Below are 26800 nucleotides of genomic sequence, written 5' to 3' on the forward strand. Positions count from 1 at the left end.
TACAATAACGGTTTCTGGAGTAATTATATGATCTTGACGAACGGGGTCGATCTTCGGGCAACTTATGCACTGCGTTCTCATTAAGGGACTTGATGATCTGATCCAAGTCTTCACCAAAAAGATACCTACCCTTAAAAGGAAGGGACCCTAAACGTGTCTTGGAAGAGGCATCAGCCGACCAAATGCGAAGCCAAAGGAGCCGACGCGCTGAGACCGCCTCCACCATGGTTCGGGCTAGGACCCTTAAAAGATCATATAAAGCATCTGCTCCATAGGCAACCACAGCTTCCAGTCTGTCTGCCTGGTGAGCCTCAGCGTCTGGTAAGGACTGGGAGGTGAGAAGCTGCTGCACCCACCGAAGACCCGCTCGCTGTGCAAGGGAACTGCAGATAGCCGCCCGCATCCCTAAGGCCGAGACCTCAAAGATAGGAAAATTATGTTCTTACCTGATAATTTTCGTTCCTGTAGTACCAAGGATCAGTCCAGACTGCTGGGTTATGCCTCCTCTCCAGCAGATGGAGTCAGAGAGAAAACTGAAAGCACCCCCTAGATATACTGGTGTGCCACCTGCCATCCTTCAGTATAAAGTATAACAAAGCAGAAGAAAGCCAAAACAATCCTCCGCCAACTCAACCATGAATAAACCATGGCAACTGTCTAGATCAAATATTTAAACTCTCACATGCCAAAAACTGGCGAACATTAACAGAACTTCAAAAGGCACCACCCTCTAAAATCAAAGAAAAGGGATTGGTACCTACCGTGCTGAAATATTGAAAAAGAACTGGCTAGTGGAGCAGACTCTCTGGATAGACAACAACGGGCGGGCGTCTGGACTGATCCTTGGTACTACAGGAACGAAAATTATCAGGTAAGAACATAATTTTCCTTTCCCTGTACGTACCAGGATCAGTCCAGACTGCTGGGATGTACCCAAGCCCCCTTAACTGGGGTGGGACCCAGAGAGTCCCGCTCGAATGACACTGCTGCCAAAGGAATCAGCTGATGTGCCGCCAACATCAAGCCGATGACGACGAGCGAAGGTATGCAATGACTTCCACGTGGCTGCTCTGCAAATCTCCTGGCTAGAAACCAAACGACTTTCTGCCCAGGAAGTCGCCTGAGAACGCAAAGAGTGCGCCTTGAGCCCCTCAGGAACAGACTTACCACAGCCAATATATGTGGATGCGATCAAACTCTTCAGCCAACGAGAAATAGTTGCTTTGGACGCCTGTAGGCCCTTTCTGGGCCCCTGCCACAGGACAAACAAGTGATCCGACCTTCTGAATGCATTAGTTACCTCCAAATACCGCATGAGCACTCGCCGCACATCTAGACGCCTCAAATCGGAACCGTGCGAAGACTTTAGGTCCAGCTCTGAGAACGAAGGTAATTCTACGGTCTGATTAAGGTGAAAAGCCGACACCACCTTTGGTAAGAACGACGGGACCGTACGTAGCGACACGCCGGCACTGGAAATCCGTAAAAACGGATCCCTGCACGAAAGTGCCTGGAGTTCCGACACCCGACGGGCTGACGCAATTGCCACTAGGAACACGGTTTTGAGCGTGAGATCCTTTAGCGATGCCCTCCTGAGGGGCTCAAAGGGGGCCTTGACGAGACCTTTGAGCACCAAATTCAAACTCCAGGAAGGACAAGGGGGTTGAAATGGTGGACGCAAGTTCCGAACGCCCCGCAAAAAACGCGCCACATCTGGGTGGACAGCGAGCGAATACCCGTCCACCTTGCCCCTCAAACAGCCCAGGGCCGCCACCTGAACCCTCAGAGAACTGTAAGCTAACCCTTTTTTTAAACCCGTCTGCAAGAAGGTAAGGATATCCCCTACCGAGGCCTTTCGCGGCGGGATTTTTGATGCAGAGCACCAGGAGTCAAACACCTTCCACACTCTGGCGTAGGCTAGCGTAGTGGAGGGCCTGCGCGCCCGAAGGAGCGTGGAAATGACCGGTTCTGAGTATCCTTTCCTCCTCAACTGCCGCCTCTCATAAGCCAAGCCGCCAGACAGAAGCGGTCCGCCTGATCGAAAAATACGGGTCCCTGCCGAAGCAGGTGGTGAAGATGACCCAATCTGAGAGGACCGTCCTGCGCCAGGTTGACGAGATCCGCAAACCACGGTCTCCTTGGCCACTCCGGAGCCACTAGAATCACTGGGCCTCGATGGGATTCTATGCGTCTTAACACCTTTCCTATTAGGGGCCACGGGGGAAACACATAGAGGAGGATGTGCCGAGGCCATGGAAGCACCAGGGCATCCACCCCTTCTGACCCGTGCTCTCGCCGTCGACTGAAGAAACGCGCCGCCTGCGCATTCTGCCGAGTCGCCATCAGGTCCAGATGCGGAGTTCCCCATCGTCGGGTGATGAGGCCCATCGCCTCGGCTGAGAGCTCCCACTCTCCGGGATCCAAGTATTGACGACTGAGATAATCTGCTTGTACGTTGTCGACGCCCGCTATGTGGGTAGCCGCTATGCGGGCTAGGTGACGTTCCACCCAGGCCATCAACAGCGACGACGCTTTGTCCGCCACCGGCCGACTTCTTGTGCCGCCCTGACGATTGATATACGCTACCGTGGTTGCGTTGTCCGATAGAACTCGCACCGCCCGACCTCGAACCAACGGAAGCAGGTGGCGTAAGGCGAGACGTACCGCTCTGGTCTCCAGACGGTTGATGGACCAAGCTGCCTGAAGCGGGGTCCACAGGCCTTGCACCGCGCTGGACTGACAGACCGCTCCCCAGCCTGTCAAACTGGCATCCGTCGTCACTACGATCCACGGGGGCGGCTCTAGGTCCACCCCCTGCAATAAATTGTTTGGGATCAGCCACCAAGCCAAACTGGACCGAGCTGGCTCCAACAGCGGCAATTGGACACCGTAATCCTCCGATTTCTGGTCCCAGCGGGAGAGGAGAGCTCGCTGTAAAGGCCGCATATGAGCAAAGGCCCACGGCACCATTTCCAGAGTAGAAACCATATGTCCAATGACCTGTAAATAATCCCAAGCCGTAGGCAACGGTAGAGCTAGCAAGGTCTGCACCTGAGACATCAGGTTCTCTAGGCGCTGCTGCGTGAGGAATACTTTGCCCTCTAAGGTATCGAAGCGCGCCCCCAAAAATTCCAACTGTTGACTCGGGACCAACTGGCTCTTCGCAAAGTTGATTACCCAACCTAGCGATTGAAGTTGCTGCACGACCGACTGGACTGCTCGTCGGCACGCCGCTTCCGACTTTGTGCGGATGAGCCAATTGTCCAAATAGGGATGCACCAGAATTCCTTGACGTCGCAGATAAGCTGCAACTACAACGAGAACCTTGGTGAACACCCTCGGGGCCGTGGCTAGCCCGAACGGAAGGGCGCAAAACTGGAAGTGCTCCCCCAGAACTGTGAACCGGAGGTACCTCTGGTGACGTTCCCTGATCCCGATATGAAGGTACGCCTCGGCCAGATCCAAAGAAGCCAAAAATTCTCCCTTGTGGACGGCCGCAATAACAGACCTTAGCGTTTCCATCCGAAACCGGGGAACCCGCAATGCCTTGTTCACTTTTTTTAAATCCAAAATTGGGCAAAACGTACCTTCCTTCTTTGGAACCAGAAAGTAAATGGAATACCTGCCTGTTCTGGTCTCCTCCGGAGGAACCGGCAATATCGCCCCCAGCAATCACAACCTGTGCACAGTGTGGGCGATAACCTGCCGCTTCTCCTGAGGACCGCAGGGAGAGACCATAAAAAGATCCCGGAGGGGCCGAGCAAAGTCCAACTCGTAGCCGTAACGAACTACGTCGAGAACCCACTGATCCGACGTGACCTTGACCCATTCCTCCCAAAACAGGGACAAACGACCTCCGATGCAGGGGAGGGAGGAATGGGCCTGCGCGCCTTCATTGCGAAGGCTTGCCGGTGGAGAGGTTCTGCGAGGATCCCAAACGCTGTGGCCGCCTGCCTCGAAAGGAAGGAGACCAAGGCTGAGACCTGGGAACCTGCTGTTTCTGTGGGAAAGGAGCCCCCCTTCCCATACGGAACCGGCGTTGTCCCCGAAAGCGGGATCGTACATTCCCAAAAGAGCGAAACGAACGGGGCTTGTCCTCCGGTAACTTATACACTTTGTTCTCCCCCAAGTCTTTGATAAGCTGATCTAGCTCCTCCCCAAACAGCAACTTCCCCTTGAAGGGAAAAGATGCGAGGCGCGATTTTGACGAGGCATCAGCCGACCAACGCCTAAGCCAGAGTAAACGCCGAGCAGCGACCGCCGATGACATAGTGCGGGCCGAGGTTCTCAACAAATCATACAAGGCATCCGCCGTGTAAGTAACCGCTGCCTCCACGCAGTTAGCCTGCTCAGCCTCGGCTGGTGGTAGCTCCTGTGTGGTAAGCAACTGTTGGACCCAGCGGAGAGTAGCGCGCTGAACCATACTGCTACATGCCGCTGCTCAGACCCCCAATGCCGCTATCTCAAAGATGCGCTTCAACAGCACTTCTAACTTTCTGTCTTGGAGATCTTTCAAAGCTACCCCTCCTGTGACAGGTATGGTAGTGTGCTTAACCACAGCCGTCACTGCAGAATCCACGGCAGGGACTTTAAAAATATCCAAAGAATCTGCAGGCAGGGGATATAATTTATTCATGGCCCTGCTGACTCTCAGTGATGCCTCCGGCACCTCCCATTCTTTGGAAACTAGCTGTAAAACCTTGGCATGTAAGGGAAAAGACTGTGGGGGAGCCCTTAAACCTGCCATAGCTATGTCCCCCGTGGAAGTGTCAGTGTCCTGCTGTGGCGCTGGGATCTCTAATTCCTTCAAAACATGAAGGATTAAAAAGTTAAGCTCATCCTTGCTAAACAGGCGCAGGATCTGGGGGTCATCGCCCTCGAGCGCCCCCGGAGCGTCAGAGACCTCTGTCCCCGTACCATCCGGCGATCTTGTGCCATCCGGAGACCCCTGAGTGAGATCCGGAGCTACCGGACCCCCCTTGCCGCCTAATGAATAAAGTCTGGTGGGATCTGAACCACCCCGCGTTGTCCCTAGGCCCAGACCTGCCCCGCTCAGGAGAGATTCTGCCCCGCTCAGGAGAGACCCTGGGAACCTTAGGGGGAGGGGGTTCATCCGGCTCCTAACCTGCCTCCGCGTCTAAAAATGCCTGGTGCATCAATAGGACAAATTTTGAAGAAAAGGGTACTTTCCTTTTGGAGCCCCCCGCGGGCTGGTCCCAGGGGGGAGGGGCTCGAGGAGCGTCCAATTCGGATCCACTGCACGGGCTCAAGGCAGGAGGAGAGATATGAGCAAAATCCTCCTCCTCCGATGCCGAATCAGCAGGCTGCCGCGTGGTCAAAATAGCCGCCGGCTCCCTAACAGTGGGGGGCGGGGCTGATGACAGCGCGGCTGCCAGGCTCCCTGATCGCCCTGAAGAGGGACGAAAAGCTGCGCTGCGGGCAGCGCTCGGCCCCCGGGAGGGTCCCTCGCCCCCGGGAATACAATGGGAGCAGAGACCCTCCCTGGAGAGTCGCGCCCCCGCCTTGCCGCAGGCCGTGCAGGCCGAAGCTCGGGGCATCCTACGGCAGAACCGTGAGTATCTGGTTGGGAGCAGGGATTCGTGCCAAAAAACAGCAAGGGGAAAAAATCGCCGGGTGAAGAGACCTCACCCCCTCCGGAGTCCCTGGTCCGCGCGGCAGGCTAGGGCTACAAGGGACCACAGCCTGTCACCAACAGGACTTACGGGTCCTCACGCTGAATTTAAATTAGCCTTTAGTTTATTTTTTTTTATTTTTTTAAAACAGAAGCCCTCTTCAGGAGGAAAAAACCCCTGGAATAAAGCAGGAACAGACGGGGGAGGGTGACCGGACCACCGGTAGACTTTCCCCCCGACCAACGGGACACCAACCGGGAAAATAAAGGAGAGCAAAGCTCTCTCAGCCTGCCTGTAAAAGAATAGCACGCTGCGCTGAAAACAAGGAAACAACAAGAAACTAAAACAGTTCCACTTTTTTTTTTTTTTTTTTTTTTTTTTTTAACTAAACAGAGAAATAACTAATCGATCTAGACAGTACAAGTCAAGAAATTAATAAATGACACCTGAAAAAGATTTTGTGTCAGGATAGACAGGACTGCAGGTTATGTCTCTCAATCTGCTGGAGTCAGAGGAAATACTGAAGGATGGCAGGTGGCACACCAGTATATCTAGGGGGTGCTTTCAGTTTTCTCTCTGACTCCATCTGCTGGAGGGGAGGCATAACCCAGCAGTCTGGACTGATCCTGGTACGTACAGGGAAACGCTCGAGGTAAACATCCAGCTTCTGATCCTGCATATCCTTCAACGCCGTCCCTCCAGTGACAGGAATAGTGGTATGCTTTGTGACCGCTGATACCGCAGAATCTACGGCGGGAACCTTGAGAATTTCCAAAAAATCGGCCGGCAGAGGATACAATTTTTCCATGGCTCAACCGACCCTAAGGTTGGCCTCCGGGGAATCCCATTCCCGAGTGATCAACTGCAAGATCTTGTGATGAGTGGGAAAAAGACTTGGCTAGAGGCCGCAGTCCTGCTAGGAGGGGGTCCCCCTTCTTGAGAGCCGGGTCAGGCCCCACCGGTTCCGGAGGTGGATCAATATCCATTTCCAGGAGGATGTAGGGAATGAGGTCACCTAACTCCGCCGCTTGGAAGATGCGGAGGACCCTAGGGTCGTCGCCCTCCACCTGGGCCGCCAAGGTGGGGTCGGCCACGTCAGGGTCCTGGGATTGTTCTTCCCCCGACGAAGTCTCCCGAAGGTCGTGTCTCTGCTCTGAAGAAAAGCCCTGTGCATCAGGACTATGAATTCAGGGGAAAAAGCCTGGCATCCTGAGGGGTCACCCTCCGGGGGATCCCCCCTCTGCCTACCAGGATTAGACTCGGAGTAAGGGTCCAAAACGGGCCTAGAAGTGGGGAACGGATTATCCGCGTCCTCCTCAGAAAGCGCGGCATCATAATCTTGCAACAAAATGGCTGCCGTTCCCGCGTTGAGAAGGAATGGGGCCTAGCGCTTCCTTCCCACGCGGTCTGCAGCTCGAACGTCCTTGTTAGTAGCTGGCGCACATTCCCCCTCGGGGAAACAGCCTGAGCACAGACCCTCTTCAGAAAATAATCCGGCCCTGTCGGAGCCCTCACAAGGCGCCGCGGACTGCATCGCCGCAGGGAGAGAGAGAGGGGGGGGGAGGCCCTACAGGTGGCTCGCGCCTAAAATGAGCGCCGACCCGGCAACGGACGCTTGCCGCGGTCCCCCACCGACCTGAAGAAGAACTGACGGGGAATTACGCTCCCGACAGCAGGCGGCCCCGGGGAATGGTGCTTCGCGGGGCCGCAGGTCGGGACGTCGGTCGCTCCCCAAAAGGGAGGGGGGAACATCTGGGTCAGGAGGGAGAGGCCGGCACTACCGACTTTCACCTCAGAGAGCCAAACGGAGTCCAAAAAATTGCAGTCTTCTGCTGAAAAAGAAGATGAAACAAAATATACACTTACCCCAACTGAGCCCTCAGTGAGGAAAATGAGAAAAGAAAGAAAGAAAACAGGCAACAGCCTGTCAGCAAGTCACCAGGCTAGAGAGCGATGAGCCAGCACCAGCGGAGAGCTCTCCCCCTGCTGTAAGAGGAGCCTTAGCAAAGTGACCTAAACTGTAAATTTAAAACTTTCTTTTTTATTTTATTTTTTTTTTTTAAACTTGATCCCCCTGAGGAGGTAGCCCTAAGCTAACAAGCTGGGGACCACAAGTCCCCTGCTCACATCTGCTGGAGTCAGAACGTTACTGGGAGCTGTTACAGGGAAGGCATGGTTATATGGTTCCTCCCCTGGGAATTTTGTGTTCTGACTCCATCTGCTGGACATGGAACATAACCCACCGTCTGGAATGATCCTGGTATGTACAGGGAATGAAGGTTTCAAGACCGGGAATCCTTACATATCTTTCTTAAATATTAATTCTACTTTTATTCTGTATAAGAATACCAGAAGTCTAATAAATAAGATGGGAGAGTTACAGTGTTTAGCAGTGAATAATGAGTTAGACATAAGGAATATCTCAGAGACCTGGTGAAAGAAGGATAATCAATGGGACAATACTATATCAGGGTACAAATTATATTGGAATGATAGGAAAGATCAACTTGGTTGGGGGGGTGCTGGGGAGATACCAGTTCCGGAGATGGTTTTCAGGGGTGATGACTCAGACGAACTGAACGAAATCACTGTGAACCTGGAAGATGTAGTAGGCCAGATTGACAAACTAAAGAGTAGCAAATCACCTGGACCGGATGGTATGCATCCTAGGGTTCTGAAGGAACTCAAAAATGAAATTTCTGATCTATTAGTTAAAATTTGTAACCTATCATTAAAATCATCCATTGTAACTGAAGACTGGAGGGTGGCCAATGTAACCCCAATATTTAAAAAAGGCTCCAGGGGCGATCCAGGTAACTATAGACCAGTGAGCCTGACTTCAGTGCCGGGAAAAATAGTGGAAACTATTCTCAAGATCAAAATTGTAGAGCATATAGAAAGACATGATTTAATGGGACACAGTCAACATGGATTTACCCAAGGGAAGTCTTGCCTAACAAATCTGCTTCATTTTTTTGAAGGGGTTAATAAACATGTGGATAAAGGTGAACCGGTAGATGTAGTGTATTTGGATTTTCAGAAGGCGTTTGACAAAGTCCCTCATGATAGGCTTCTACGAAAACAAAAAAGTCATGGGATAGGAGGCGATGTCCTTTCGTGGATTACAAACTGGTTAAAAGAGAGGAAACAGAGAGTAGGATTAAATGGTCAATATTCTCAGTGGAAAAGGGTAAACAGTGGAGTACCTCAGGGATCTGTATTGGGACCGGTGCTTTTCAATATATATATAAATGATCTGGAAAGGAATACGACGAGTGAGGTTATCAAATTTGCGGATGATACAAAATTATTCAGAGTAGTTAAATCACAGGCAGACTGTGATACATTACAGGAGGACCTTGCAAGACTGGAAGATTGGGCATCCAAATGGCAGATGAAATTTAATGTGGACAAGTGCAAGATGATGCACATAGGGAAAAATAACCCTTGCTGTAGTTACACGATGTTAGGTTCCATGTTAGGAGCTACCACCCAGGAAAAAGATCTAGGCATCATAGTGGATAATACTTTAAAATAGTCGGCTCAGTGTGCTGCAGCAGTCAAAAAAGCAAATAGAATGTTAGGAATTATTAGGAAGGGAATGGTTAATAGAACGGAAAACGTCATAATGCCTCTGTATCGCTCCATGGTGAGACTGCACCTTGAATACTGTGTACAATTCTGGTCGCCGCATCTCAAAAAAGATATAGTTGCGATGGAGAAGGTACAGAGAAGGGCAACCAAAATGATAAAGGGGATGGAACAGCTCCCCTATGAGGAAAGGCTGAAGAGGTTAGGGCTGTTCAGCTTGGAGAAGAGACGGCTGAGGGGGGATATGATAGAGGTCTTTAAGAGCATGAGAGCTCTTGAACGAGTAGATGTGACTCGGTTATTTACACTTTCGAATAATAGAAGGACTAGGGGGCATTCCATGAAGTTAGCAAGTAACACATTTAAGACTAATCGGAGAAAATTCTTTTTCACTCAACGCACAATAAAGCTCTGGAATTTGTTGCCAGAGAAGGTAGTTAGTGCAGTTAGTATAGCTGGGTTCAAAAAAGGTTTGGATAAGTTCTTGGAGGAGAAGTCCATTAATGGCTATTAATCAATTATACTTAGGGAATAGCCACTGCTATTAATTGCATCAGTAGCATGGGTTCTTCTTAGTGTTTGGGTAATTGCCAGGTTCTTGTGGCCTGGTTTTTGGCCTCTGTTGGAAACAGGATGCTGGGCTTGATGGACCCTTGGTCTGACCCAGCATGGCAATTTCTTATGTTCTTATGTCTGGGTTGGCACAGAGTCCAACAGGATAAAGATCCTGCAAGAGAGTAAATTGCTAGTAGAATCTTTATGGGTAAAAAAAATCTCATGTGTTGGGAACTGGGGACAACTATAGCAATAGGAGCATACTACCATGTACCTAACCAAAATGATAAGATGGATGATCAAATACTAAGAAAAATTAGGGAAGCTAACCAATTTGACAATGCAGTAATAAAGGGAGATTTCAATTACCCCAATATTATCTGGGTAGCACTAAAGAAATGTTAAATAGTAAACATAACATCAGGACATGCTAGAGCGATAAAGTTCCTGGATGGAATAAATTACTTCTTCATGGAGCAATTTGTTCAGGAACCAACAAGATAGAGAGCTATTTTAGATTTAATTCTTAGTGGAATGCAGAATTTAGGAGAGAGGTAATGGTGGTGGGGACAGTTGGCAATAGGTATCATAAAATGATCAAATTTTAATTAATGACTGTAAGGAGGACAAGTAAACCTATAGCTCTAGCAGTAAACTTTCAAAGGAGCAACTTTGATAAAAAGAGGAAAATATTTTTCAAAAAATCTGAAAGATGCAACTACACAGGTTAAGAGTATACAAAAGGCATGGACAAAAATGCCATCTTAGAAGCACAATCTAGATGTATTGCATGCATTAAGCAAGGTGGAAGCAAGACCAAACGATTGTCAGAATGGTTAAAAAGCAAGGTGAAAGAGGCTATTTTATTCAAAATAATTTCTTTCAAAAATTGAAAGGAGGATTTATTTTCTCAGTGTAAAAAGGTAAACAGTAGAGTGCCTCAGAGATCTGTAATTGGACCAGTGCTTTTCAATATATTTATAAATGATCTGGAAAGAGTTATGAATGAGGTGATCAAATTTGTAGATGACACAAAATTATTCAGAGTAGTTAAATCACAAGTGTATTGTGATAAATTGCAAGAAGACCTTGCGAAACTGGAAGACTGGGTGTCCAACTGGCGTATGAAATTTAATGTGGACAAGTACAAGGTGATGAATATAGGGAAAAATAAACCATGCTATAGTTACATGATGTTAGGTTCCATATTAGGAGTTACCATCCAGGAAAAAGATCTAGGTGTCATAGTGGATAATACTTTGAAATCGTCAGCTCCGTGTGCTGGGGCAGTCAAAAAAGCAAACAGAATGTTAGGAATTATCAGGAAGGGAATAGTGAATAACATGGAGAATGTCACACTGCCTTTGTATCACTCCATGGTGAGACTGTACCTTGAACACGGTGTGCAATTCTGGTTGCTGAGTATCAAAAAGTATATAGTTGCACTGGAGAAGGAGCACAGAAAGTCATCCAAAATAACAAAAGGGATAGAACGTCTCTCCTGTGAGGAAAGGCTAAAGAGTGTAGGGCTGTTCAGCTTAAAAAGATGGCTGAAGCGGGATATGATAGAGGTTTATAAAATCATAAAAGGACTTTAAGTGGTAAATGTGAATTGGTCATTTACTCTTTCAGATAATAAAAGGATTAGGGGGCACTCAATATAGTTAGCAATTGCACATTTAAAACAAATCAGAGAAAATTATTTTTCATTCAGTGCACAATTAAGCTCTGGAATTCATTTCCAGATGATGTGGTTAAGACAGTTAATGTAGCTGGATTTAAAAATGGCTTGGATAAGTTCCTGGAGGAGAAGACCATAAACTGCTATTAATCATGTTGACCTTAAGGAATTGCAACTGCTTATTACCGGCATCAGTAGCAAGGAATATATTTAATGTTTGGGTACTTGCCAGGTGCTTCTAACCTGGATTGGCCACTGCTGGAAACAGGATGCTGGGCTTGATGGACCCTCGATCTGAGCCAGTAAGGCAACTTCTTATATTCTTTCAACTTCCCCACCGCAGCTCCAGCCTGCCAACCTCCCTGTAGCATAAGACCTTGTTTTCTAGATAGGGTTTTGAATTGTGTACTTACTGTCAGGATCCATGACTAAAGGTCCTCCAGTGAGGGAACCTGGACTATTGATTAACCGGGGAGCATTTGAAAGAGATGCAAGGCCTCCAGTTTGTTTGCTGGGCTCATAACTCCTAAAACGATGTTAAAGAAAATCAATATACTTCATAATGATTTATATCCTATTTTCTTCTACTTTGTTATAGAATATAGTGACTTGAATTTGTGGTTTGTACAGTAAAAGCTATATATTCTCTGTGAACTAAAGTTATAAGAAATTCTATTGCGGTTTGATGATGGTAAATGTGGTCAATGAAGTGCACACTACAGCAAGAGAATTTAAAGCTACATTCTCACCTCTCTGGAAGTTTCTGCTTCCCTCCTGTTTCAACAAGCATATCATCTGCATCTTCTTCAGTATCACTATTTTTACCAGTGATCCTTTTTAGTTCACACATCAAACAGAAGCCATGAGAAGAAAAGGAGAGAATAAAGCATCAATAACTGTGCTTCCCAACTAGGTGGTTTCATTTTAGATTTAATCCTGTCCCCAGAACTGTAAATGGAATGAAGCTTAGGACAGAACCAGTTTATTTATTTATTTATTATAAAATTTATATACTGTCATTTAAAGAGGTTCCATCACAACAGTTTACAAATATCATGATACTAAACATAAAATCAGTAAAACAAAAGCTTTAAAAGACAAATATTAACTATTAAGTTATACTTCAAATCAAAGGTAAGACATTAAAACAGGTTAATAATTATATCTGGAAAATACAATTCATCAAAAAGTACAAATATGGGTAAAACCAAATAAAATAAAATAATTATTAAACAATTAAAGTTGGCTAAGCCTTCTGGTTCTGCTGGTTGTGTTAATTGTAGGCTTTGCAGAAAAGTCATGTTTTCAGATCTTTTTTAAAATGTTTTTTCATTTTGCTGCATTCTAAGGTTGTCAGGTGCGCGTTCCATATCTTTGGTCCTGCGAGAGAGATTGCTCTGTTTCTGATCTGCGTTAACTGTGCTGATTTTACTGAAGGAATAGATAGAAGAGCCTTATTACTTGATCTTAGATTTCTTTGGGGGGTATGTAATCTTATAGAGGCATTAAGCCATTCAGTGCCTTCACCATAGATTGTTCTATGTAGAATACAGAGGGCTTTGTATTCTATGCGATATTGTATCGGGAGCCAATAAAGCGAGATCAAAACTGGTGTGATGTGATCATATTTTTTTGTGTTGGTTAGTAAACGTGCTACAGTGTTTTGAAGTACTTGTAATGGTCGAATTGTAGATTGTGGCAGTCCTAAGAATAGAGCATTACAGTAGTCTATACTAGAGAACAGTAAAACGAAGAACTGTTCTAAAATTATTGTGCTCAAGTAAAGGTTTTAAACATTTGAGAGTTTGTAGCTTATTGTAACTTTCTTTGAGTTTCAAATTAATATGTTTATTTAAACTGAATTCAGAATCAATTATCACTCCTAAATTTCATGCATTACTTCTAATTTCAATACTCGTCTTGTTATCTTCTAAGGTCAGAAATGATGGTTTGATATTGCTAGTTCTACGATCTAAAAATATGACTTCAGTATTTTCAACATTTAGACTCAATTTCATATTAGTTAATAGCTGTTTAATCAATGCTAGATACATCGCTGTCAGTTTAAGTGTTTCGTCTATTGAACTCTTAATGGGAATTAGAACTTGCACATCATCAGCATAAATGTAGTGAGTGAGACCAAGTCCACTGAGAAAATGGGAGAGGTGTTAGCTGTATTAGGAGGAGTAGTCAGTACCATATTAGCCTCTACTGACAGAGGAGAGAGAGGCAGGAGCTGATGTTGGTGAGGGACAGCAGGCCATACTAACAGTGCAGAAACAAAGGATGAATGAATCCTCTGCCCCAGTTTCTCAGGCTCCGTCTCAATTGCCACTACAGTGCAAGCATCATTCACCCCAAGGATACAGAGAGAGGGAAAGGATCATGAAAGAAATCTGTGATCTAGAGCCATTTTCAAATCAGGGAGGACCCATGCTTTGCGTGTTGTAACTATTGCACGAATGAGATCAGCCAAGGGAAGCAACTGTGCCATTTAAGTAATTCTGGAATGGAACACACCTAAAGAAGCAGCATCCCCTTCAATATACAGCTGAGGATGGTAGTAGCAGTAGTCAGGGGGCCCCTTCTGCAAGGCAGCTATTTTAAAAGGGGTTTGAGTGTTCCTCAAGCTACTTCCAAACCTTCAGCTCCTTCTACCAGTCAAGTGGCAGGCCAGCAGTAGCAGTCCCCAGATATATGTAGGAAGTGACAGCTCACAGTGGAGAAAATGGGGTGGTGTTTGGTGGCACTGTCACAAGAAAAAAAGGCAGGCAGCATCTAAAGTGGTTGACTAGGACTACTGGCGAGATGATCGCTTTAGATGATCAGCTCTTGCAGGTAGTAGAGGATGTAGGTCTCAGGCGTTTGCTGCAGCTATTATCGCCAAACTACAAAGTGCCATCCAGGAGCACTTTCAGAAGAAAGGTCATCTTCAGTTTGTATAAGCATTGCCATGGTCACATCCAGATGCAATCACACTGCTGTTGCCTCCCAGGCCCGAGTTGCCATATCAAGGGCCACACCACCCCGAATGCTGAGTCCTGCCATGTCCCCAACACCGTCAGTTGGTTCAAACACATACTGCTTCCTTCTGTCATGTCTCAAAAAATATCACTAGGGCCAACATGTACTGACACAATCTGCCTGCCTTGCCCTTACCAACATCATAGGGGCCAATATGTACTAACACAATCTGCCTGCTTAATCCTTAACATCACTGGGACCAACACGCACCGACACCTTCTGCCTACCTAGCCCTTACCAACATCACTGCCTGGTTTGACAAAACATCCAGCCGCACCCTTACACTACGATACCCCAACACCAACAGCACAGGGGTCTGGTAGCACATCCGGCAGCAGGCCTACACTGTCATACCCTAACACCAATAGCACAGAGGTCTGGCAGGACATCCAGCTGCAGCATTACATTGCCATATATGTCACAGAACCACAAGGGTATATTGTTGCTCTGGCTGCCATGTTCCAAGCACCACTGCAGGATCATGACTCCAAGTTCTTATGCCTTCCATGTTCCAAGCACCAATGCAGGGTTACGACTCCACTGTGTTCCTTTGTCTGCTTATCTTCAAGCACCACTGCAGGGTCATGACTCCACTGAGTTCCCCTGGTTGCCATGTTCCAAGCACCACTGCAGGGTCATGATGCCACTGTGTTCCTCTGCCTGCTTAGCCCCAAAACACTCCGCAGGTTCATAATGCCACTGAGTTCCACTTCCTACCATATTCCAAACACCACAGCAGGATCCTGACTCCACTGAGTTCCTTTGCCTGCTTAGCCCCAAACACCACCACAGGGACATGACTCCACTGAGTTCCTCTGCCTGCCACATTTAAAGCACCACAGCAGGGTCATGACTCCACTTCTGCCTGCTTATCCCCAAGCACCACAAGATCATGAATCCACCGAGTTCCTCGTCTGCCATGTTCCAAGCACCTCCACAGAATCATGCCACCACTGATTTCCCCTGCCTGCTTCGCCTCAACAAATGTTTGTGGCTCTATAACAAAGACCACTTACCATTTCACTAGCCACCTTCTAGACTGACTCCATCCTGTTTCTATCCTTTTGAAGGTGTGGGAAAAATAACCCATGCTATAATTACACGATGTTGGGTTCCATATTAGGTGCTACAACCCAAGAAAGAGATCTAGGTGTCATAGTGGATAACACATTGAAATCGTCGGTTCAGTGTGCTGCGGCAGTCAAAAAAGCAAACAGAATGTTGGGAATTATTAGAAAAGGAATGATGGATAAAACGGAAAATGTCATAATGCCTCTGTATCGCTCCATGGTGAGACCGCACTTTGAATACTGTGTACAATTCTGGTCGCCGCATCTCAAAAAAGATATAATTGCGATGGAGAAGGTACAGAGAAGGGCTACCAAAATGATAAGGGGAATGGAACAACTCCCCTATGAGGAAAGACTAAAGAGGTTAGGACTTTTCAGCTTGGAGAAGAGACGACTGAGGGGGGATATGATAGAGGTGTTTAAAATCATGAGAGGTCTAGAACGGGTAGATGTGAATCGGTTATTTACTCTTTCGGATAGTAGAAAGACTAGGGGACACTCCATGAAGTTAGCATGGGGCACATTTAAAACTAATCGGAGAAAGTTCTTTTTTACTCAACGCACAATTAAACTTTGGAATTTGTTGCCAGAGAATGTGGTTCGTGCAGTTAGTATAGCTGTGTTTAAAAAAGGATTGGATAAGTTCTTGGAGGAGAAGTCCATTACCTGCTATTAAGTTCACTTAGAGAATAGCCACTGCCATTAGCAATGGTTACATGGAATAGACTTAGTTTTTGGGTACTTGCCAGGTTCTTATGGCCTGGATTGGCCACTGTTGGAAACAGGATGCTGGGCTTGATGGACCCTTGGTCTGACCCAGTATGGCATTTTCTTATCTTCTTATGTTCTTATGTCTCCAGAACTGTACACAATATTCCAAATGAAGTCTCACCGGGGTCTTATACAGGGGCAAAATCACCTCCTTATTTCTGCTGACCATTCTTTTCTCTATATAAACAATCATCTTTCTGGATTTTGCCATCACCTTATCCATCTGTTTGGCTATCTTTTGCACAGAGAATTTCACTCCCTATACTGTGTCGCTCCCTTGTTATTTTGAAGCCCAAATTCATGACTATTTTTTAGTATTAAATCTTTGATCCCAGATTCTAGACTATTCTTCCACATTTTCTAGATCCCTCCTTCCTGGGAGTCTACTCTTTGCAGATTTTGGTATCATCCACAAAAAGACAACATTCCTGATAGTCCTGCTTCAATATTGCTTATGAAAATGTTGAAAAGTATCCATCCAAGGACTGATCCCTCTGGTTTGCCTCAAGTAATGCACTTTTCTCTTCGGTGTGAACTCCATTTATCATTACCCTTTATCGCTTCCCACTCACCCATTTTCTAACCCAGTCAGTCACTTTAGGGCTCATACCAAGGGCACCTAGTACATATATATGTTGCCTATGCAGAACCGATTTACTGAAATCCAAGTACACTACACTAATGTACTCTCCCCTGATACAACTATCTAATCCAGAGCTTTCCAAACTTTTCATGTTGGTGACACACTTTTTAGACAAACATAATTTCACGACATGGTAATTCAGTCTACTAGTAAACCAGAGGTTAAAGGTTAAACGAACGAAACATATTTCGACAATTTATGTATGTTTCCTTAAATATATACATAAATAGGTTGTGTCGTGAAACATTTATCTCATGAAAACCTTAAATTTATATTAAAAATATATATTCCAAGATTCATGTTATTGTTATAATTTATGAGAAACAATAATAAAACAAATTGTCTGTCCCCCACACACTCATCTCTCTCCTCCCCCCAGCACATGTCTGGCCCCCACACACTCATATCTCTCCCCCTCAAGCACATGTCTGTCCCCCCAGCACGTTTGCCCCCCACTCACTCATCTCTCTCTCCCCAGCACATGTCTGGCCCCCACACTCATGTACCTCGTCTTTTTGATTGTTGCCAGTTAAGTGCTTCACTCCCTTCCATGATCACCAGACACTGCTGCTTGCAGTCAGTACTCCTCATGGCCAGGCCTCATCGGCAGCAGCAGCCAATGCAAGGATGGCTGGGCTCGTTCCACCCACCAAGCCCCCCCAAAAAACGCGATTGACAGCAAAAATCACCCAATAATAAGCAACCCATAAACTGAAAAAAAAAAAGTGAATCTCTAGAAAAAAAAAGCCCAAACTCGCATCAGAGTTGACCGGGCTTGTGCGACACACCTGCACACTGCAGGCGACACACTAACGTGTCCCGACACACAGTTTGGAAAGCTCTGATCTAATCACTCATTCAAAGAAATTCATCGGATTCGTCTGACAAGAACTACCTGCCTCACAGAGAAGGGTCCACCAGGCAAGGATGACTGACGATAACGATCCTTGAAGAAGACAGCCACAGAGTTCAGTAAACACCAAGGTAACTGGCAAACCAGAGAAAACCTGGAGGGTCACCGGGGGCAACACTGGACAGGCTCTCTCGAGGATAGACCTGCTACACCATAAGTTTACAAGGAAGAGTGCTACACGCAACTATTCTTGGGGCTGGCGCCCATCAGAGTAGTGACATCCCTCGTCCAGAAATGGAAACAAAGGACACCCCTCAAATGGGTGCACAGTGGGACATCTAGAGGGAAACCCGAAAGGGTTGCCCCAGAACCCAGAGGAATCTACCATTTCAAAGGGGAAAAGAAAGCCACGGGATCGGGGCCTCCCAATCCTGACAGCCTGAGTGACTCCCCAAAGGAGAGTAGATGCACAATCACAGATCACCGAGGCACCGAAGTGACTAACCCACCACAGGCCTCGGATAAGGGAGGTTGCCACTACAATCCATAGAGGGTCCCCGCTGAAGACGGTCCAATGACTGCCTCAGCTACCCCCCAGCCCTGGCCTCCAAGGAGATACTCCGATGCAGAGGATCGGGGCCCTGGATCAGAGAAAAGTTTCTCAGGGACAGAGCCTCAGGGACTGTTCCACAACAACATGGTAGAGGGTGAAAGACAGATCTCTGCTGAGAAAGGGGAGGAAGCTTTAGCCACTCTCGCAAAGTCCACTCACCTCAGGATCTGACCAGGAGTACAGTCCTAGGTCAGTCCTGCAGCTGCTGAATACAACCTGTTGTGACTGCCTGGGGGGAACAAACACACACACACACAAATGCCCAGGCGACAGAGGGCAACTAGAAGCCCTCCGCTGTGAAAGCAAGCTGGGTGGAACTCATGCAGTGGCAGCCCATCCACGAATGGTGGCACACCTATTATCTTGAGCACCATGCTTTGTGGGAGAAACCCCACATCCCAGCGAGGACTGAGAACCATGTGCCAGAGTAGGTGGTTATACATCGCCCCACGACCAACCAGAGTATGTATTGACGCCTTCCCCGCCAGTGCTTCTCAGCGCTATGCGGTGCAGACTGATGTGGAGGCCAAGACCAGACTGAAAAGTGGCAGAACTCTAGTATAGGGAAGTATTACAGTGGGCTCTGGTAGAATAAGACCTGTGTTCCGTAGACACACACTGTATCAAGTGCAACAAGTACAAAATGCCGAATTAAATTCTGAAGAAGTCCTTGAGAAAAAGATTGAAATGTTATCGGAAAAGAGAGAAAAAACCCAATGCATACAGAAATTCCAGATCAGAAACCAAAGGAAAAAGCTCACAGTGATGGATGACTCTGTCATCAGAGGCATTAATCTCTTCCCTTGCACAAATGCAAAGAGAAAAGTGGATAACAAAACTCAACTAAATAGGTCACAAAAGGAGTCCAGGAACAGCAGTAACCTGAACAAAGAAAGCTGGAAAGCTATGAGCACAAATGCTCGTAGTTTGGGTAATAAAATCCCAGATCTGCAAGCCCTAATGGTGGAGGCGGACTTGGACGTTGTTGCTGTCACGGAAACGTGGTTTACGGAATCTCATAACTGGGATACGGCAATACCAGGCTATAACTTGTTAAGGAAGGACAGAGAGGATAGGAAAGGGGGAGGAGTGGCTCTTTATGTCAGAAACAATATCCAAGCATCTGAGCTGCAAGGAAGATGGGGCAAAGAAGAAGCACTATGGGCCGACTTAAAAAAAAGATGGGGCATCCATTTTTATTGGAGTGGTTTACAGGCCTCCAAACCAAAAGGAAGAGCTGGACAGAGATCTGGTTGAAGACATTCACAGGATAGCAAAGAAAGGAGAAGTGATCGTTGGAGACTTTAATATGCCAGATGTAGACTGGAGAATCCCATCTGCAGAATCTAATAATAGTAGAGAAATAATGGATGCCCTGCAAGTAGCTTTGTTCAAACAAATGGTAATGGAACCCACGAGAGAAGGAGTTATACTCGACTTAGTGCTCACTAATGGAGATAATGTCTCAGACGTCCAGGTGGGTGCCCACCTCAGCACCAGTGATCATCAAACGGTATGGTTTAATATCACAAAAAGGACACGGAAAAGAAGCACAAAAACCCAAGTTTTGATGTTCAAAAACACAGACTTTGATGAAATGGGGAAGTACCTGGAGGAAGAACTAAAAGGCTGGGAAAACGAGAGAGATGTGGATCAACAGTGGACCAATCTAAAAGGAGCAATTACCAAGGCAACTAATCTATATGTTAGAAAAGTAAAGAAAAGCAAAAGAAAAATGAAACCTATCTGGTTCTCAAAGGAGGTGGCTGACAAAATAAAGGCTAAAAGAACAGCGTTCAAGAAATATAAAAGATCCCAAAAGGAGGAACACAAAGAAGAATATCTGGTAGAACTGAGGGAGACGAAGAAATTAATCAAGATGGCAAAAAGTCAAACGGAAGAGAGGATTGCCAAAGAGCTAAAGAGTGGTAACAAAACATTTTTCAGATACATCAGTGAAAAGAGAAAAGTTCAAAGTGGTATAGTGAAATTGAAAGGTGGAAAGGATCAATGTGTGGAGAGAGACGAAGAAATGGCACATATATTAAATGAATACTTCAGTTCTGTGTTCACTAAAGAGGACCCTGGAGAAGGACCGTCACTAGTTAACAAGAAACTGGAGGGGAATGGAGTAGATGTAACTCCATTTACAGTAGAAAATGTATGGGAAGAGCTGGTGAAACTGAAAGTGGACAAAGCCATGGGGCCTGATGAAGTTCATCCCAGAATACTGAGGGAGCTCAGAGATGTGCTGGCGGGTCCGCTGTGTGACCTGTTCAATAGATCCCTAGAAACGGGAGTGGTGCCGAATGATTGGAGGAGAGCGGTGGTGGTCCCGCTTCACAAGAGTGGGAACAGAGAAGAGGCTGGTAAACTACAGACCGGTTAGCCTCACTTCGGTGGTGGGAAAAGTAATGGAGTCACTGTTGAAAGAGAGAATAGTGAACTATCTACAGTCGGGAGAATTGCTGGACCAGAGGCAGCATGGATTCACCATTGGAAGATCCTGTCAGACAAATCGGATTGACTTTTTTGCCTGGGTAACCGAGGAATTGGATCAAGGAAGAGCACTCGATGTCATCTACTTGGACTTCAGCAAAGCTTTTGACACTGTCCCGCACAGGAGACTGGTGAATAAAATGAGAAGCTTAGGAGTGAGTGCCGAGGTGGTGGCCTGGATTGCAAACTGGTTGACGGACAGAAGACAATGTGTGATGGTAAATGGAACTCTCTCTGAAGAGAGAGCGGTTTTAAGCGGTTGTGTACCGCAGGGATCGGTGTTGGGACCGGTCCTTTTCAATATCTTTGTGAGCGACATTGCGGAAGGGATAGAAGGTAAGGTCTTTTTGCGGATGATCTACAACAGAGTGGACACGCCGGAAGGAGTGGAGAGAATGAGACGGGATTTAAGGAAGATGGAAGAGTGGTCGAAGATATGGCAGCTGACATTCAATGCCAAGAAGTGCAGAGTCATGCATATGGGGAGTGGAAATCCGAATGAACTGTATTCGATGGGGGGAGAAAGGCTGATGTGCACGGAGCAGGAGAGAGACCTTGGGGTGATGGTGTCTAAAGATCTGAAGTCGGCGGAAACAATGTGACAAGGCGATAGCTAAGCCAGAAGAATGCTGGGCTGCATAGAGAGAGGAATATCGAGTAAGAAAAAGGGAAGTGATTATCCCCTTGTACAGGTCCTTGGTGAGACCTCACCTGGAGTATTGTGTTCAGTTCTGGAGACCGTATCTCCGAAGAGACAGAGACAAGATGGAGGCGGTCCAGAGAAGGGCGACCAAAAAGGTGGTAGGTCTTCATCAAATGACTTATGAGGAGAGATTGAAGAATCTAAATATGTACACCCTGGAGGAAAGGAGGAGCAGAGGTGATATGATACAGACTTTCAGATACTTGAAAGGTTTTAATGATCCAAAGACAATGACAAACCTTTTCCATAGGAAAAAAATCAGCAGAACCAGGAGTCACGATTTGAAGCTCCAGGGAGGAAGATTCAGAACCAATGTCAGGAAGTATTTCTTCACGGAGAGGGTGGTGGATGCCTGGAATGCCCTTCCGGAAGAAGTGGTGAAGACCAGAACTGTGAAGGACTTCAAAGGGGCGTGGGATAAACACTGTGGATCCATAAAATCAAGAGGCCGTCAATAAAGAGTGGGTGGCTCGCCAGAATGACGGCTACTGCCTGGAGATAATACCCTTATTCAATAAACATACACATGGTTACTGTGACTCCAACATCGCTCTAAGCTACAACAGCAAGAGGAAATGTGGAAAAAAGGATTCGCACTCACAAAGCGGGGAGTAGCTGGCTTGTTACGGCGGTTACTACCCCAAACCAAATAAGCCTGATACTTCACTTTCAATGCATATCCAGCATAGCTCTCTGCTTCAACAGCAGGGGAGAAGAAAAACGGATACTTCACGCATATCCAGCATAGCTCCCTGCTTCAACGGCAGGGGAGAAGAAAAACAGATACTTCACGCATATCCAGCATAGCTCTCTGCTTCAACGGCAGGGGAGAAGAAAAACTGATACTTCACGCATATCCAGCATAGCTCTCTGCTTCAACGGCAGGGGAGAAGAAAAACTGATACTTCACGCATATCCAGCATAGCTCCCTGCTTCAACGGCAGGGGAGAAGAAAAACTGATACTTCACGAATATCCAGCATAGCTCTCTGCTTCAACGGCAGGGGAGAAGAAAAAAGGATTTGCACTCACAAAGCGGGGAGTAGCTGGCTTGTTACGGCGGTTACTACCCCAAACCAAATAAGCCTGATACTTCACTTTCAATGCATATCCAGCATAGCTCTCTGCTTCAACGGCAGGGGAGAAGAAAAACTGATACTTCACGCATATCCAGCATAGCTCCCTGCTTCAACGGCAGGGGATAAGAAAAACAACCAATAAGGGCTGAATAACATATTCTGGGTAAAACAAATAAGCATGGGTGTAACTTGCTTTTTGCGGCGGTTACTACCCCTACTACCCCTAACTAATCAAGCTAGATATTTCACTTGGATGCAGCTCCATCACTGCTCTCTACATTAATGGTGGGGGTGGAAGGGAAATAGAACCAAAGAGCTAAGAGAAACAGATAAGTATGAGAAAAAATGTGTGAAGCTTGCTGGGCAGACTGGATGGGCTGTTTGGTCTTCTTCTGCCGTCATTTCTATGTTTCTATGAATGCCACCTGCGCATCCGAGGTCCTTGGAACAGTCCCCAGCACCACTGGGTAAGGCAAGGTGGAGGGTTGCGGCCCCTCCAGTACCAGAAAACGCTCCAAGAGGCGGGCGATCAAACTGCGTTGGAACTGGCTCACCAGCGAGTCCCACTGGGAACCGCTGCAGCAAAGTCTCTGATGAGTGCAGGTGCTTATGGAGGACTGCGGACATGTCCTGCGATCAATAAGCAGTTTGCCAATGAACAGTGCCATTCCTGGTACCCATGATGCCCACAGGTGTTGATCATCAGGCAGCCCCAACGACCGAAGGTATGGACCAATGAAGCCATGGGCATCTACAGGTAGAGGCCCTGCAGTCCCCTAACAGGTCAATAATGTCAAAAGGAACTGATGACCGCCAGTGCTGACGACAATTACCCTCAGCTCACCGATTTGTTCAGTGGGATTAATGCTGAGAGCTCGATGGCCTCGCAAGCAATACGGCTGACGAGAGCCTCCTAGCAACCATTAATATTGAAGGTGTGTGCCCTCTAACACTTTTACATTCACCTCTCCCTGCCCTTAAGTCCACTGGCTAGTGGAAACGGCCTCCACTTGCCTTGCTACCCATACTGCTACTAGTTGCAATTGCTTTCATATGGTTTTGTTTTGTACTGTCGTGTATTGTTTGTACTGTACCCCCCCCACCTCTCTCCACAGGTCCACCGGCCGTACCCTTCCCAACCTACCACTACCTCGGCACCGTCCTTCCCCTCCCCCCAGCACTCCTCATCGCCTCCCCACTACTCTCACCACCTGCATTCTAATCACCTCCACCCTCAATACCCATCCTCTCACCCGCCCCACTCTTCTAACCCCCTCAAGTGAAAATGTATCCCATACCTCTCCTCCACCGGCCCTTTTCCCATTTACCCCCTCCCTTTTCCCACCACCCTCCCTCCGTGCAAAGCAGGGCCGCACGCAAATCACTATTACCCATCCTCACTTCCCCCTTAACACAATTCCTAGGCCTCTCCACCCTCTCCATAATTCTCTTCAACGCCCAGTCTCTCGTCAAAAAGTCACCTATTCTCGGTGACCTCCTTATCGACTGCAAACCAGACCTTTGTGGGGTCACCGAGACATGGCTCAAAGAAATGGATACGGTGCTCAATAACCAACTTCCCACTTCCGAATACGAGATCTTCTCCCTTCCCAGACCTCTAAAAGAGGAGGAGGTCTCCTCCTAGCTGCAAAAAAACATCTAAAGTTCAAACACATCAACACAGCCTCTCCACCCAACATAGAGATAGGCCTGTTCAAATCCCCTACCCTGCAGATCTGCCTAGTGTACGCGCCTCCAACTCTTCTGGAATCAAACCCCTCACCCGTCATTGAATATATAGTTGACTCGTTCAGCACCGACCTCCCAACCATCCTACTCGGGGATTTTAATCTCCACATAGACGCGTCCCCCCCCCTCCACTTCATGCCAAACAGTCATCAAATCCCACCAAGCCCTAGGTTTCCAGCAAATCATATCATCCCCCACACACAAAGCTGGACACACTTTGGATCTGTTGTTCATTAACGCTGATATCCGCTGATATCCGCTCCAACACCACTCCATCCTGTACCCCATTACCCTGGTCTGACCACTATTTAATAGAAGCCTCCTTTTCCACTAATGCCCCCCCAGCTAATGCCCCCCCAGCTGGAAGGGAGTGGACAGTGGAGTGCCTCAGGGATCTGTATTGGGACCCTTACTGTTCAATATATTTATAAATGATCTGGAAAGAAATACGACGAGTGAGATAATCAAATTTGCAGATGACACAAAATTGTTCAGAGTAGTTAAATCACAAGCAGATTGTGATAAATTGCAGGAAGACCTTGTGAGACTGGAAAATTGGGCATCCAAATGGCAGATGAAATTTAATGTGGATAAGTGCAAGGTGATGCATATAGGGAAAAATAACCCATGCTATAAGTACATGATGTTGGGTTCCATATTAGGTGCTACAACCCAAGAAAGAGATCTAGGTGTCATAGTGGATAACACATTGAAATCGTCGGTTCAGTGTGCTGCGGCAGTCAAAAAAGCAAACAGAATGTTGGGAATTATTAGAAAAGGAATGATGAATAAAACGGAAAATGTCATAATGCCTCTGTATCGCTCCATGGTGAGACCGCACCTTGAATACTGTGTACAATTCTGGTCGCCGCATCTCAAAAAAGATATAATTGCGATGGAGAAGGTACAGAGAAGGGCTACCAAAATGATAAGGGGAAATGAACAACTCCCCTATGAGGAAAGTCTAAAGAGGTTAGGACTTTTCAGCTTGGAGAAGAGACGACTGAGGGGGGATATGATAGAGGTGTTTAAAATCATGAGAGGTCTAGAACGGGTAGATGTGAATCGGTTATTTACTCTTTCGGATAGTAGAAAGACTAGGGGACACTCCATGAAGTTAGCATGGGGCACATTTAAAACTAATCGGAGAAAGTTCTTTTTTACTCAACGCACAATTAAACTCTGGAATTTGTTGCCAGAGAATGTGGTTCGTGCAGTTAGTATAGCTGTGTTTAAAAAAGGATTGGATAAGTTCTTGGAGGAGAAGTCCATTACCTGCTATTAAGTTCACTTAGAGAATAGCCACTGCCATTAGCAATGGTTACATATAATAGACTTAGTTTTTGGGTACTTGCCAGGTTCTTATGGCCTGGATTGGCCACTGTTGGAAACAGGATGCTGGGCTTGATGGACCCTTGGTCTGACCCAGTATGGCATTTTCTTATGTTCTTATGAACCTCGCCCACAACTCCACAATTTTTTCCAGAAAATCCTGCCCTAGTGATGATCTAGCCGCGGCCCTTTCCTCCTCCCTGCCTAACCTTGACTGTAACGACTCTGATTCAGCTCTAGCCTCATGGTATAGCATCACAAGTGACATAGCGAACAAATTGTATCCACTCTCTAAACGAACCATAAGCACCACAGCCAAACCAGGAACACCATGGTACACCTCCGAGCTTAAAGCTCTAAAAGCCGATCTCCGACAAAAAGAGAGAAAATGGCGGAAGGATCCATCCCCACAGCTTTCTTCCATCTTTAAATCAGCCTTACATAACTACAGAACTGCCACTCTAAAACAAAAAAGAGACTTCTATGCCAAAAAAATTCACGATTACAGATTCAACCCTAAAGTACTCTTCTCTTACGTCTCAAATCTCACCAAACCCCGATGCAGCCTCCAAATGTGAAGAACTCGCCACTTTTTTCCAGAGTAAAATCACCAACCTTCTCTCAAGATTCCCTACGTCACCTGACCAATCCCACCACTCTGTTCCTACCCCCCCTTCTCCCTCTCACCCCAACCTGACTGCCCTCGACCTCACCTCCTCCAAAGAAGTTGAAAATCTCCTCAAAAAAATCAAACCTGCCTCCCACCCCAGTGACACCATTCCACCCAAAGCACTATTGGCGATCCCTACCACCATCGCCCGAGCAATCGCAGATATTATCAACTGCTCTCTCACCCATGGATCTGTCCCCAATTCCCTCAAGCACGCTGTTGTTAAGCCTCTCTTAAAGAAACCCTCCTTAGACCCACAGGACCCTGCCAATTTCCGCCCAATCTCCAACCTCCCTTTTATTGCCAAACTAATGGAAAGAATTGTCAACGCCCAA

The 26800-nt window shown here is 46.8% G+C and overlaps 1 protein-coding gene across 17 annotated transcripts in view; it reads right to left on the reverse strand.

The window, feature by feature from the left end:
* The window catches only part of CCR6 (C-C motif chemokine receptor 6), a 553987-nt gene that overhangs the window by 276067 nt on the left and 251120 nt on the right, over positions 1-26800 (reverse strand). For all 17 annotated transcript variants that reach the window (XR_003855476.1, XM_029594230.1, XM_029594222.1 and 14 more), the window contains 2 exons: positions 12210-12293; positions 11874-11986 (listed from right to left, as the gene is read on the reverse strand). Coding sequence is in view for 16 of the 17 variants with exons in the window: in XM_029594230.1 (XP_029450090.1) it covers positions 11874-11986; positions 12210-12293 (197 nt within the window). In the remaining variant the exon portion in view is untranslated. The remainder of the gene's footprint in view (positions 1-11873; positions 11987-12209; positions 12294-26800) is intronic.

This window comes from Rhinatrema bivittatum, chromosome 3 (genome assembly GCF_901001135.1).
Source record: "Rhinatrema bivittatum chromosome 3, aRhiBiv1.1, whole genome shotgun sequence".
Lineage (NCBI taxonomy): Eukaryota > Metazoa > Chordata > Amphibia > Gymnophiona > Rhinatrematidae > Rhinatrema > Rhinatrema bivittatum.